Source organism: Peromyscus maniculatus, chromosome 3, assembly GCF_049852395.1.
Source record: "Peromyscus maniculatus bairdii isolate BWxNUB_F1_BW_parent chromosome 3, HU_Pman_BW_mat_3.1, whole genome shotgun sequence".
NCBI classification, from domain to species: domain Eukaryota; kingdom Metazoa; phylum Chordata; class Mammalia; order Rodentia; family Cricetidae; genus Peromyscus; species Peromyscus maniculatus.
In genome coordinates, this window is record NC_134854.1 from 59841217 (window position 1) to 59854408 (window position 13192).

At 43.1% G+C, this 13192-nt stretch overlaps 1 protein-coding gene across 1 annotated transcript in view; it reads right to left on the reverse strand.

Moving 5' to 3' along the window:
* Positions 1–2630: 2630 nt before the first annotated feature.
* Positions 2631–13192, reverse strand: part of LOC143272212 (uncharacterized) — a 125757-nt gene continuing 115195 nt past the window's right edge. Inside the window, exon 8 of the mRNA XM_076566090.1 lies at positions 2631–12957. Within this exon, the coding sequence (XP_076422205.1) occupies positions 12930–12957 (28 nt within the window). The 3' untranslated portion in view covers positions 2631–12929. The remainder of the gene's footprint in view (positions 12958–13192) is intronic.

A 13192-nucleotide genomic window follows, 5' to 3' on the forward strand; every position in this document is an offset into this window, starting at 1 on the left:
GGCCACATTTTTGTGACTAAATGCTAACGGCTACCAGTCTCCTCACTGTCTTTATAAAGCTTCCTATGCAGTATTTTCTGAAGGATTTCTGTCCTACTGGCTGAATGGAGGGAACCTTGGGGATGACAGGGTCCCAGTTTGGAAGAAGCCTGTGTACCAGAATTACTAGATGGCTTTGTGATCCCGCGTCACCTCCTCTTCTAAGTGCGCTCTGGACTGTGAGAAGAACGGTACAGTTGTACCAGGTGAACTCACTGAGATTTGAGGATCACTTGCCATAATTTGCCTATCCTGACACTTGACCCTATTTCCCAACTTTCCTCTTGGTCACAGTAGGAAGAGAGAGAAGTACATTTCTGGAGTCTCAGATGATCAAGATAAATGAGGACCTCCAGGGGTTAGACAGTTGCCTCGAGCTAAGAGCACTTGCTGCTCTTGCAGAAGAAGACTTGGGGACACCCACATGGTAGTTTACAATCGTCTATAACTCCCATTTCAGGGGATCTTCTGGCACCCTCTGGCCTCCATGGGCACCAGGCATGCACACAGTGCATTTACACACATGCAGTCAAAACACTCATACACATAAAAATAAATCTTTTTTTTTTTCTAAAAGAAGGTATTCAGTACCAACCTCAGCATGAAACATCTCAGTTTCTAGCGGATACTGGCGTAAAACTGGAAGCCGTGGACATTCCCGTGGGACCATACAGACTACCTGTGTTTCTCTCCCTAACCCACTCACTGCCCCTCTGAACATACTTATCCCCTCAGGACCAGTGAGGAACGATCTCTGAACAGCTATCATGTGAATCCTCAACACAGCCTCTTTGATTTCGGATGTTTAGGGTTCAAATAACGCCGGATTTTAACCTGCTTGCCTCCGCCTTTGTTTTTCATTTTGTCTGAACATGGTGATTAAGAAGAACAAATAAATTGTGAAGCAACTTCGTGTCTAAGAGTCTATTTTTTAAGTGATTATAAATGTGGTTAGGCACAATCCTAAAGGACAATTAGGGGGACCCAAACATCATGTTGAAAATGAGACCTTTGGGTGCTTGCCTGAAGATGTTATTAGGAAACATTTGTTTACTTACCAGCTTTGAAATTTAAGACTGTCTTCAAGTAGCCTCAAGGTATTAAGAACAATAAATAATAATGTGCTGATGGAAAAGATTAAAAAACAAACTTGTTAGCGTCTTTCAAATAATAAAGGATGAGTTCGGCTTCAATCAGAATACATGCTCCAAATCCATCTGGCCTGCACCACTGAACACTATGCTGAAAGCTGGCGTCCAGGAGTCATCTCTGTAATGATGCTCTGCCAAACATCTAGTAGGGGCCATGACTTGAGTTCCAGAGGATGCTAGAGAGCTCCTGGCTCCTCACTGTTAACCTGGGCCACTGTGGGGAAGGTGGTAACTCTCTCTCAAGTGAGTCTAGAGAAAGGGGCGAACATTGAAACGGCTGTGACTGGGGGTGAAAGGGGCTGGGGAGATGCTGAGGAGAGGCCCTTGGGACTGAGATGGATGGGGACAATGCACAGTTCCTCTGGGAAAATAGGTCTGTGGCTTGGTGTTCCGAGGCTGAAAACTTAAGTGCCAATGTTCCTCTCTTGTGGCATCTTTTCCATGGACTTCATCTCCATCCTGTTTTCTTCCCACTCCAAATCCCAAGTCTCTGTACATAGCCATGTGGCTCACCGCCTGGGCTGTGTCAACATCATGGCGAGAGCTGGAGGCTCATGTATATAATTCCAGCACCTGACAGGCTGACGCAGGAAGAGTGAATGCAGTGAGTTCAAGGCCGGCCTGGGCTGTAAACTAAAAGCTTGTCTTAACTCAGCTCTGGCGGGTGGTGGGTGGTAACAAGACACTTCAGTGGATAAAAGCATTGTCTGCACAAGCCTCCCAACCTGAGCTGGGTCCTCAGAACCCACATAAAGGTAGAAGGAAAAAAATCAATCCACTTAGTTGTCCTGATTTCCTCATCGACACCACAGCACGTACCCATGTCATGCACATTCACACACAATAATAAATAAATGTTACAATACCAAAAAACTCACAAAGGGATCAAGTTGTGGGTTAGGTGAGCTTCAGCAAATGCAGTGTGGTCAGGAGAACTGTCTTCCCCAGCATAAGGTGCAGATGAAGTTTTCCTGTGTTCCACCTGGCTCATGGTCAGGACAAATCTCTCTCACCTGCTAGTCCTGCAGCCACTTGGACCCAAGTAAACACACAGTGGCTTATATTAATTAAAACTGCTCAGCCATTAGCTCAGGCCTACCACTGACTAGCTTTTACATTTAAACCAACCCATAATTTTTATTTATGTTTAGTCATGTGGCTTGGTACCTTTTCTCAGTTCTGTCTTCACATCTTGCTTCCTCTGTGTCTGGCTGGCGACTCCTGACTCTTTCCAGAATTCTCTTCTCTCCTTTTCCCGACTATACTTCCTGCCTGGCTACTGGCCAATCAGCATTTTATTTATTAACCAATCAGAGCAACACATTCACAGCATACAGAATGATATCCATAGCAATAAGGTCTTGTGTCAGCACACAGAGTATGGGCCTCCTTGTATATTTCCTAGTTGGAACCCTGCGCCTAGACATGAAATTTAAAAAGTTCTTTTTTTTTTTTTTTTTTTTTTTTGATATGGGGTTTTGTTATGTACCTCACAGTGGCCTTGAACTGAGGTGTCTTGCCTCAACCTCTTCAGTGTTAGGATCACTGTTAAGTACCACTACACCTGGCTTGACAGAATCTTAAAGGAGACCGATGTGGCCATGTACAGCCTATGTCTTTTCCAACTTCTGTTTTCAATGATCAAATTCACACACACCCCACCACACATGCAAGAGGTTTAAGTATAGATTTTTATCTATAAACTACATTTATGAAAAAACAAGGTTTTCTTATTTAGGCATTGAATTGATGAATAATATACATTAGTTGAAATCATCACAAAACAGAAAGTATCAGCCTCATTTTATAGATGAATAAACTGAGGTTCAGAGATGGAAGGAAAACTGTCCACATCTTCTTACTGAAAACTAAATTCTAGTTGGCCTCATTTTTACATTTATAGTCTTTCTTTTATACTTACTTTGTTGTTATTATTATTAATTATTATTTGGTGATGGTGGTTTTCTTTTGGTTTGGTTGTTTGAGGCAGTCTCATGCCACCCGGGGTAGCCTTGAACTTGTAGCTAAGGATAAACTTGAGCTGCTAATCCTCCTGCTGCCACCTCTCAAGTGCTGGGACTTCCAGCGTGTGCCATTATGCCCAGTATGCAATGCTGGCGATGGGACCAGGGGCTTCTCCAGGCTTCGTGCATGCCAGGCAAGTGCTCTACCAACTGAGCTACAACCTCCACCCTATTTTGTTTTTTCCAGACAGGGTCTCACTAAATAACTTCAATCTGGCCTTGAACTCAAGGTTGTCCCAATTGAGCTTTCCTGGTGCTGGGATCGTCGGCCTGTAGTACCAATCCCAGCCCTGTATACTCTGTCTACACTGGATGGCACAGCATTCGGAGTTTCTTTGTATGGGCTAGGGTCTTTGCAGTGACCTACCTGACGTGTTCTCTCCATGACTTCCTACCCCTCCCCACCGAAGGATAACATTTTTCATTATTCTAGTCAATCTCTTCAGGCTTTGTTGAGGGTGATATGTAACATTTCCCAGGCATTTTAAAGTACTGGATGTAGTTCAAGTGCTTCTGATATAATCCCCACAGAACTCTGAGAGTCTGGAGAACCTGGCCTAGAAACTGCAGCTGGCAGTTCCAAACGGATGGAAGTTGGCCAGCGGGGAGTTCAGCACCTAGACCCAGGCACAGCCTGTCCTCCCCTGGGAGTCCTCCACTCCTTTGATTCCACAGAGTGTCATAACCACAGGCTGATGTGAAGCAGAAGGGTCCTTCGAGAAAACAAGTTTGCTAGTGGATATGGGGAGAATCGGAGAAGCGTGTCAGCCCGTGCCACCCATGGAAAGGGAGAAGGACAGGGGAGGAAGAAAAAGACAAGGAGTGAGCAAAGGCAGTGAGCCAACTATAGACTACTGGGCCTTGGTGATGAACCCTGTGGGCTCTTTGTCTCCAAACAATTAGCAATCCTAAAAAGACATAGGATGTGTGGACATGTAGGTCTTTCAGGGGTTCTATTGTCAAGGAATTAATCCCTCAGAGAGATTTTTTAAAAATCACCTTTCCTATCTGGTTGGTAACTGGTTGACTCCAGAGTCGTTAAAAGTTAAACAAGAAATGGAAAGAAGGTCTATGACTTAATTCTAGCTGCAAAATCAGAAACACAAATCTAACAGCATCCTGAGGTTAAACTCTGGTTCTCTGAGCAGAGAATTCACAACAACCACCTCGATGAAAAACAACATAACCAAAACAAAAATGAGCATAAATAGACAACAGAAACCAAAAAGCCCTCTGGGGACCCAGAAATCCAGGGCGACCTTGGGCAGAGGCTAGCCAACTCAGGATTTAACTGCTCTAAAACAAAGTATTTATTTAGAGATTAAAATTAACTTATTTTTTTCAGAGAGGTTCAAATTCTTAGTTTAAAAATAATAATAAAATTCTTTAACTTAATTTTGTGAGTCTTCAGTGACTTAGCTCTTCAGTCCACAGCAGCTAAAAGTCAAGAGATAAGCACAGAAGAAGGGATCAGCTTCCCCTGTTCTAAAACCTGTGCTGCACAGCAAACACCCAAAGATCTATTTATTGCTATCCAAATATATGTTCTTCCTTAATTTTTAAACTTTGGAACATAAAGTGATTTGTCAAGACACACACACACACACACACACACACACACACACACACACACACACACACACTGTAAAAACAATTCTCCAATATCTGAATTTCCAAAGTGTTCTGTCATTAGTTAAGAGTCAGGAAAAAAAATTGCCTATGGTGAAATTCTGGTTAATGACCAGGCTGGGAGAACCTTCTGGGACCCAAAGAACACATAGTCTCTTCCAGATCTCATGTTTCATTCTGTGCTGATTAGCCAACTACCCATTGGGATAAACTAGAGCTTCGGCATGGCATCCACTCCATAAAGAGGCTAGTCTCTCTCTCTCTGTATATATATTTCTGTCTCTGTCTTTGTCTCCATCCTTTGATCTCCTCCTCCTCTGCCTTCTGTGGTTGTTTGTTTGTTTTTTAGACAAGTTCTCTCATAGCTGGTGCTGTTTTCTTAGACTCCTGATCCTCCTGCTTCCACATCTCAAATGCTGAGAGTCCGGGTCCATATCTCCACATCCAGTTTCTCCACCTCCACTCTCTAAGATGAAGACGACGCCATACATGCTGGGCAACATGACATGAGTATTTAAGGCAGGGGTAATTCTTTCTAAAAGTCCAATAATCAATTCTCATCTTTTAAAATTTATCTAAGAGGAGACTGTCTACTTAACACCCTGACTCCATATTAGCCTCACCAATTGTGGGACAATCAGACATTATGTCTGGCTTCAAATGATGCAGTAGGAAGCATGCAGAATTATCCATGAGAACTTTACCCAAGGGTGTATCTGACTCTTACCAAGCCTTTGGATCTAACTTCCAGTTTACAAGAAACACAGAGAAGAACAAGTTCAATAATGGCATAAAGAAGCAATTGAGTAATATAGAACACAGGATATTCCATGGAATAATCAGACAACAAAAAGCTGATGTCATGAGAACGCAAAGCATGTGACCATAGATCAAGGAGACAATGCTAGAGAGAAACAGTCTTAATAAACAGAATGCCTTAATGAAGTATGAAATCTTGTTTGAATTAAACAGAATCACAAGACATTTTGGGGGGAGGGGAAGCCGGAATGACTCTTCATGGTCGAGTTATTATCTGGAAATCGTGGCGATGGTTGCACAATGTTGTCAATGTGCTTAATGCCACTGAATTGTATGATTAAAATAGAATGCTTTACATTATGTACAACTTACCACAGTTTTAAAACAACATTTTAGGGGACAAATAAGGAAATTCAAAATGTGGATAAATAGTTAATAATGTTAAAAATCATGTGGCTCTTGTTAGGCATGATAGTGGAACTGTGTTTGACTCACAAAAATGTGCTTATTTTTCAGAAGTAAATGTTGAAATATTCAGACTACCTATACATTTTATTTAAACAATGAATAATCTTATCTTCCTTCAGAAAAGAGGAAAATGAAGACTATATTGCAAAAGTTTGCAATCATTCAATTTCCATGATAGTCATTGTGTGTTTGTGTCATGATTCTGCCTCTTTCTAACTACACTATGATTGTGCAGGGGGAAGCAGCAAAGGACAGGGCCCGCTCTTGACAATCCAGTTGTAGATAGTGGTGGGCATCATAATGTAAGTCTGCATAAGATTAAAGTTTAAAACTCAAAGAGGGAAGTTAAGGAGTAGAGAGCAAGTTCCAGCCCAATGGTAGCCTGTGTAGGGAGTCGGTAAGTAGAGTTGTTCCCTTAGCTGGAATAGCTCCTTACCTATCCCCAACTTCCTTCAAGGGTTGAGCAAGCTCATCATGAAAGATCAGACAGCTGCATTTCTGGGAACTAACAGAGAGGGATCAGGACTGTTTCACCCAAGGCACACTGCAGATCATTTTCCTTTTAAGAATCAATATACTGCAAGCAAGTCACTAGGTCATGTCTCTTCCAGGTGGCCACGCAGCTCACTTCCATCCTTATGCTCTTTCATGGCTATCTGTGATCTCAGAACAGAAGAGAAGGAAAGGAAAAACTCACCACACATATTGCCACTAGGAGAAGTCTCTGGGAATTGTAACTGATGGCTTTCTCTATCCCACACTGATAAAATCTGCAAAGCATTTCATTTACACAAACAGCTATAACTTTGATATAAAGCACAACTCACTTTAATAATTACACAATTTCTTTCTGGGTTAAAAATCCTATTTGAAATCTTGAAATGTGCAGATTCCGCTAACACTAGCATGTCCTCATGTGTCCCTGGGTAGCTATGAAAGCAGTCCAGCATGTTTATAGATGACAACGTCATGTCACAGTGTCAAAAGGTTGGACACTGCCACGGATCAGCGATTGGCAAAGAACCTGCAGCCTTCTTACTCAAGGCATCTGGGGGGTCGTTTGACCTTTCCCTCTGCCTCCATCTTCACAGATCTGCCTGAGACCCTCCTCCTCTGCTTCTGTTTTGAGTGGTGATTCTACTGGACACAAGTGCCCTCTTTGTCTCTTCCGGCATTTTGAACATATCTCCCACTGTCTCCTGGCATCCACTGTTTATGTGGAGAAGTCTGTTGTTTATCTCATTTGGGTTCTTTTGTACACGATGTTTTCGCCTGTGTTTTTCTTGTTGTTGCTTGTGTCTATTGTGGTTTGCTTGTGGTGTGGGGGATTGAACCCAGGGCCTCATGCGTGCTAGGCAAACACTCTTTCACTGTGACACAGCCTCAGCCTGTTGGTTTTGTTTTGCTTTTGTTATTGCTTTATCTTGTTGCTATCCCCATATTTCTTATTCTCTGTCAACATTTTTACTTTTGTGTATCTAGAAGTTGTTCTTAGATAAGTAGACCAGTGTGTTTCAAACCATTTCAGGTGTTTGGCGCCCATTCTCTCACTGAATCCTTGCTCCTGGTGTGCATATGTTGATATATTCACTACAAGTATTTAAAAATTGTACATAATGCAGTTTCTCATTTTAGCCATACAATTCAGTGGCATGAAGCACACTGACAACATTGTGCAACCATCGCCACGATTTCCAGACAATGACTTGACCATGAAGAGTCATTCCTGTTTTTCCCTTCCTATTTAACATTCCTGGGATTCTATTAGTTAGAACAAGTTCACATACTCCGTTCAGGCATTCTGTTTCTTAAGTAATTCCACATTTGTCTGAGGCTTTTTTTTTTTCATATTTCTTCATTCTGTCTGATCTTGAGATCAAATAATCTCTATCTTCAAATCCTCAGAATTGCTGGCTACTGCGGCACACACCTTTAATCCTAGCACGCACGAGGCAGAGACAGACGGATCTCTGTGAGTTCAAGGCCAGCCTGGTCTACAGAGGGAGTTGCAGCCACAGCTGCATAGTGAGACCCAGTTTGAAAAATAAATAAATAAATAAAAAAAATCTGCTGATTCTTCTCTTAGTACGAATCTACCGCTGAGCACTTCTAGTGAACTTTTTTACTTCAGCTATTGTACTTTCAACTCTAGAATTCCCATTGTTTTAAGTCATTTCTGTCTCTCCATTTACACTGACAATTCCTAGCTAGTGAGACATGTCTTCATGCTTTCCTCTGTTCTTTGAACGTCTGCTTTGAAGTCTTTAAGTCTGGCATCCAGGCCACCTCCTAAGCAGTTGCCGCTGACTCCCGTTTACCTCCCTGTATATGAGACATATATTCTACTTTGTTTTTCTCATTGCCAATAGGGTGTTTCCAACAGTGTTTTCTAACAACGCTGATTGCTGGTTCTCTGGATGGAAGGCTTATAATCATCCACGTACTCGGTGAGAGTCCTTCCTCCCATTTGCTGTTGCTCATATGTACATGTCAAGTGGAGCAGCTGGTGTTACTCTTAGAAGGTTCAGTACAAACACATCCGGTCACCTGCACATTCGGTTACTCCGGGATGGCGGTGCTTCCAGGAAACCTGACTGTGTGTGTCGGTCCATCCCTCCCTCTCTCTGCTCCTTTCCTTCAAGTTTTCTGCCTCTGGTGACATGACTCCTTCCTGTTAGGCTCACTCCTTGCCATCTAATTGCACTATTCTTCTCCACGGTGCTCTGGGGCATAAATTGCTCCACACCGAGCCAGTCCCACGGAAGCATCTTTGCAGTGGTATTTGAGGTCAGTCTTCAAGATCTGTCCTGAGCCCAGAAGGTTCTTTTTGGTTCTTTCTTTCCCTGGTATTCTCTAGTAAACCAACCAACCTAAAGCTTATCTATTTCTCTCATGGAGCCACGGCTTCCTCTTCACTGCTTATTACTCAAGTCTCCATTGTTCACAAGGACTGACTTCAGTGTGAACTCCACACCCTCTTCCACACAGTATCTTTTCATCAGTGCTCTCTGTTCTTAGAGCTGGCCCCTTTCCTTACACGGAGTCTCTAGGGCTCCCCTCTTGGACATGGGGCACTGTCAGCTTCCCGCTTCTCTTGGACCCATGGGTCTGCTTCACAAAAAGAGCGGTGACCTCTGTGTGGAGACCCTGTCACATTCGAAACAGTGTGGGTGCGATTTACGAGTCCACCCTATCTAAGTGGAGGCTTGGACAGAAAGGAAGTCCTCCCACCTTTTGGCTGCCCCTTTCTAGGGGGTGCAGTGGAATTTAGCACCTACAGCATTGACATGCCAAGATGGGGATAGTGTAGGCCTTGACAGTCAAGAGCCCCGCCTTCCTGGGCAGGTTGGAGCTCCAGTCACAACAACCTGGGTTGGACAGGGGTGAAAGGCAGGGAGCAGCTTGGGGTTTAGATGCCATAAGTTCCCTCTCTTACTGAAATTTAGTAGATTTTCTTAAATAAATGAGCATTTGCTGTATACCCTTAGGAAGCTTTCCAGAGACTTTGAATGATTGTTTTTACAATATGAATGTTTTGTTGACAGGGGACTGTAGGGCTCCTCACAGCATCATTCCGGAAATCGCCTTCTAATAGGATCCTAATAGCTATAAACATTGTCTTGACTGCTAATAATGTTTTTCTGAGCTTCCCTCCAGGGTTCAGGCTCTGATAAATGGAGGCGAATTTGGAGATAAAGTACTGCTTGATCATTCCAGACCAAATGAAAACTTTGTGGACATGCTGGGAGAACTGCACAGAATACCACAGACAGTGACCAAAACAGACCAGAAGACCTACTAATCCCTAGACTTCTCCCTGGTTTCTGGAGTGATGGTACATAAAGCAGTCGGTCTCCTCTGAGTTGAGTTCCCAGGAATGGTTTATTAAAGTATTTCTTACTAAGTTCCCCAAAACATGGTATGAGAGTTAGATTGGATTTACAGTAGAAAAAATTTTCACCAAATCAACCCTGTTCCTTCTCTCGCCTTCGCCTTTGTTATGAGCAGGTATCCTTGAGGTGTCTGCTCCAACTCTAGGGATTACTATACAAAGGAGCTACAGACTGAGCCTTGGCCTAGATGACTGTGGGGGTTCGTACTAACTGTCAGCTGCAGAGCTCTAGAATCACCTGGAACGTGGGCGTCTGGGCATGCTGGTGAGAGACGCTGTTGATTAGATTAATTGAGGTGGGAAGACCTGACCACTGTGGGTGGTACTGTTCCCTGGGCTGGGTCCTGGAATAAATGAAATGAGGAAATGGAACTGAGCACAAGCATTCCTCAACATCTGCTTCTAGTTATTAACAGGATACGACCAGCTGCGTCAAGCTCCCGCCGTCTGACTTCCCCGCCATGATGGACGGTTCCCTTGAACAGAGAGCCAGAAGAAGCCCTTCTCCCTAAGGTTGCTTTTGACAGGGCATTTCATCACAGCAACAAGACTAGAAAATAAGACAATATTCTAAACACACTGACCTTGTGGTTGGACAAATAAGCAAAGTCACAAAGGTGGGAGGTGTTAATTATGAAAGGAGATTAGGAAATTTCAGATTCTAAGTTCTGATTGTCTAGTGGTATCTACTGTTCTACATCGAAATAATGTCTCATCCCCTGATAAATCATCCAATCCCAAGTGGTCGGTCTTAAACACATGTATATATGAGCAACACCAGATGGACTCAGTAAGTTTTATATATGCATGTTTGTGTATTGTGCATAGCAATATATATATATATATATATATATATATATATATGTAACAATAATAAAGAAGAATAGGTCATGAATTTGAGAAGGGGTGGGGGGCATGGGAGGCATTGGAGGTGAGAGAGGTAGGGTGGAAATGATGTAGATTCAGCACTCATCTATGAAATTATCAAAAAATTTAAGGAAAAAAAGAGTTAGTACCTAAATGAACAATTACAAATATTTATTATGTAGAACATAATTTTTGTAATATATACATATCGCAAAGTAGCCAAATTGAGCTGGCAAACATGAATTACTTAGTACAACTGTCAATTTTTCCATGGTGAAAAGATGTACAATCTGCTCTTTTTGATCCTCAGAAATGTATGTATAGGGACAACAGTAATTGGACTCAGTGGGTTATTAAGAAAAAAAGGAAAGAATATGTAGTCAGCAGGGGTGCCTGCTGGGAAGTCCTAAGGGGATTTGGAGGGGGGTACTGGGATGGATATGCTCAAAACACATCGTGTACCTGTATGAAATTCTCAAAGAATAAATTAAAAATATTATAAAAATAATGTCTCATCTCTCTCAAACTCGGATGTTTTTTTCTCACTTAAGTTGAAGCTGGCTCCTGGATAGTTCTTCCCATGATTATGTCCCCCTAATCTGGGAAGAAGGCTCCCCTCTAACAAGATCTCTGTAAGGACCCCCTGGCCCTGACGTAATTCACGCTGACTTCTTAGCACTGCTCTCAGCCATTGGAATGCTTGCAGGCCAGGAGGAGTCAGTTCTACCAGCCCAAGAAGTTGACATCGACCTCCTCCCAGACAGAAGGTCTAAGAAGCTCCTGAGGACCTTCATGCCACCATCCCCCATGTGTACAACAACAGCAACCAACCAAAACAAGCTCCACCCAGTTTTCTCACCAGCAGCGGGCTAACCGCGTTAGTTGTCTCAGCACCGTGATCAAACACCCGCCAAAAGCAATGAAGGAAGGAGGGGCTTATTTTTGCTCATAGTTCCAAAGAGTACGGTCCTTGATGACGGCAAGGCACGGCAGCAGGTGCTTGAGGTGGCTGGTCACATTGCAGCCACAGTCGGGATGCAGAGGGAGATGGAGGCTCCTGTCCAGTTTGCTTACTCTTTAGTGTTCAGTCTGAGAGTATCCCAGCCCACGGAATAGTGTCACCCACCTTTGGGGTGGATCTTCCCCTCTCAGTAGAGCTGGTCTACATAATCTCTCACAGATGTACCATGGTGATTTTAAATTCCACCAAGCTGACAATTAAGATTAACCATCACTCTGCCAGCAGAAACTCTGGGGCACAATCTCATTGTTCAATATCTTGAAGTCCCCCAGAGGGTCATTCATGTACTGGAGCCTAGGTCCCCAGTGTGGTGGTGATGAGATAGTAGAGCCTGGTGAAAAATAATCAGGATGTGGAGGCTCTGCCCATATGCAGATTGATGCTAGGTTAATGAATCCCACCTTGCCATGTGACCTCCTCGACATGCACATCCACCATTGTGAAGCCATCTACCACGAGGTCCTCAACAGACCAGGCAGATGGCAGGATCATGCTCTTGAATCCCTAGACTCCTGATAAATAAACCTTTCTCCTTTAGAGTACCTGCCTCTGGTATTTTGTTATAACAACACAAAATTAACAAAAGCAAAATCTAATGGGGAGTTGTTGCTTACCCAAAATAAAATTTTGGAAGTAGATAGTGATAATGGATGCATAAGATTGTAAGCACACTTAAAAAAAAAAAAAAAAAAGTACTACTTGGAACCCACGGCAGGTGTATTCTAAGCACATGCTGTACCAATGACCTACATCTCCAGTCCAAGATCAGGCATGTACTTTATGTCATCAAATTGTACACTTGAAAGTGTCCAGTGGTAAACTCCATGCTATGTCTATTTTAAGACATACACATATACACACCACACATTCAGGGCTTCACTGCTGCTGGCTTTCTTTTGTTAGTTTTCATTTCGAGATAAGGTTTCATGTAGCTGCCGCAGTCTTTGAATCACTAATCACCTGGCCTCCGTCTCCCGAGTGCTGGAAGCTGCTGGCTCTCTGTGAACAGTAGTTCTCAAAATGCTTCCCAACATCCAGCTTGGGGCTTTGCCAGCATTTGAGTTTTTCAAGAGCCAGGCTTAGGCTTCCGGCATATTTTTGCCATTCCTATGACAAATGAAAAGGAGATTAACTTCCCCCAATCGCGGCCTGTGTCTCAGACAGTTGGAGGAGAGATGTAGCTGCTTAAGAGCTCAAGGATGCAGAATGGCCTGCGATGGGTGTCTGCACACTTGGAGTTAGCCTGAATTGGTGTCTGCTTCCTTGTGCTCCGGCTAAGTGGTAGCTAGCAGGATCCTGATTTGTTAGACTTAATCTAGAATTATGACAACACAACCTCAAT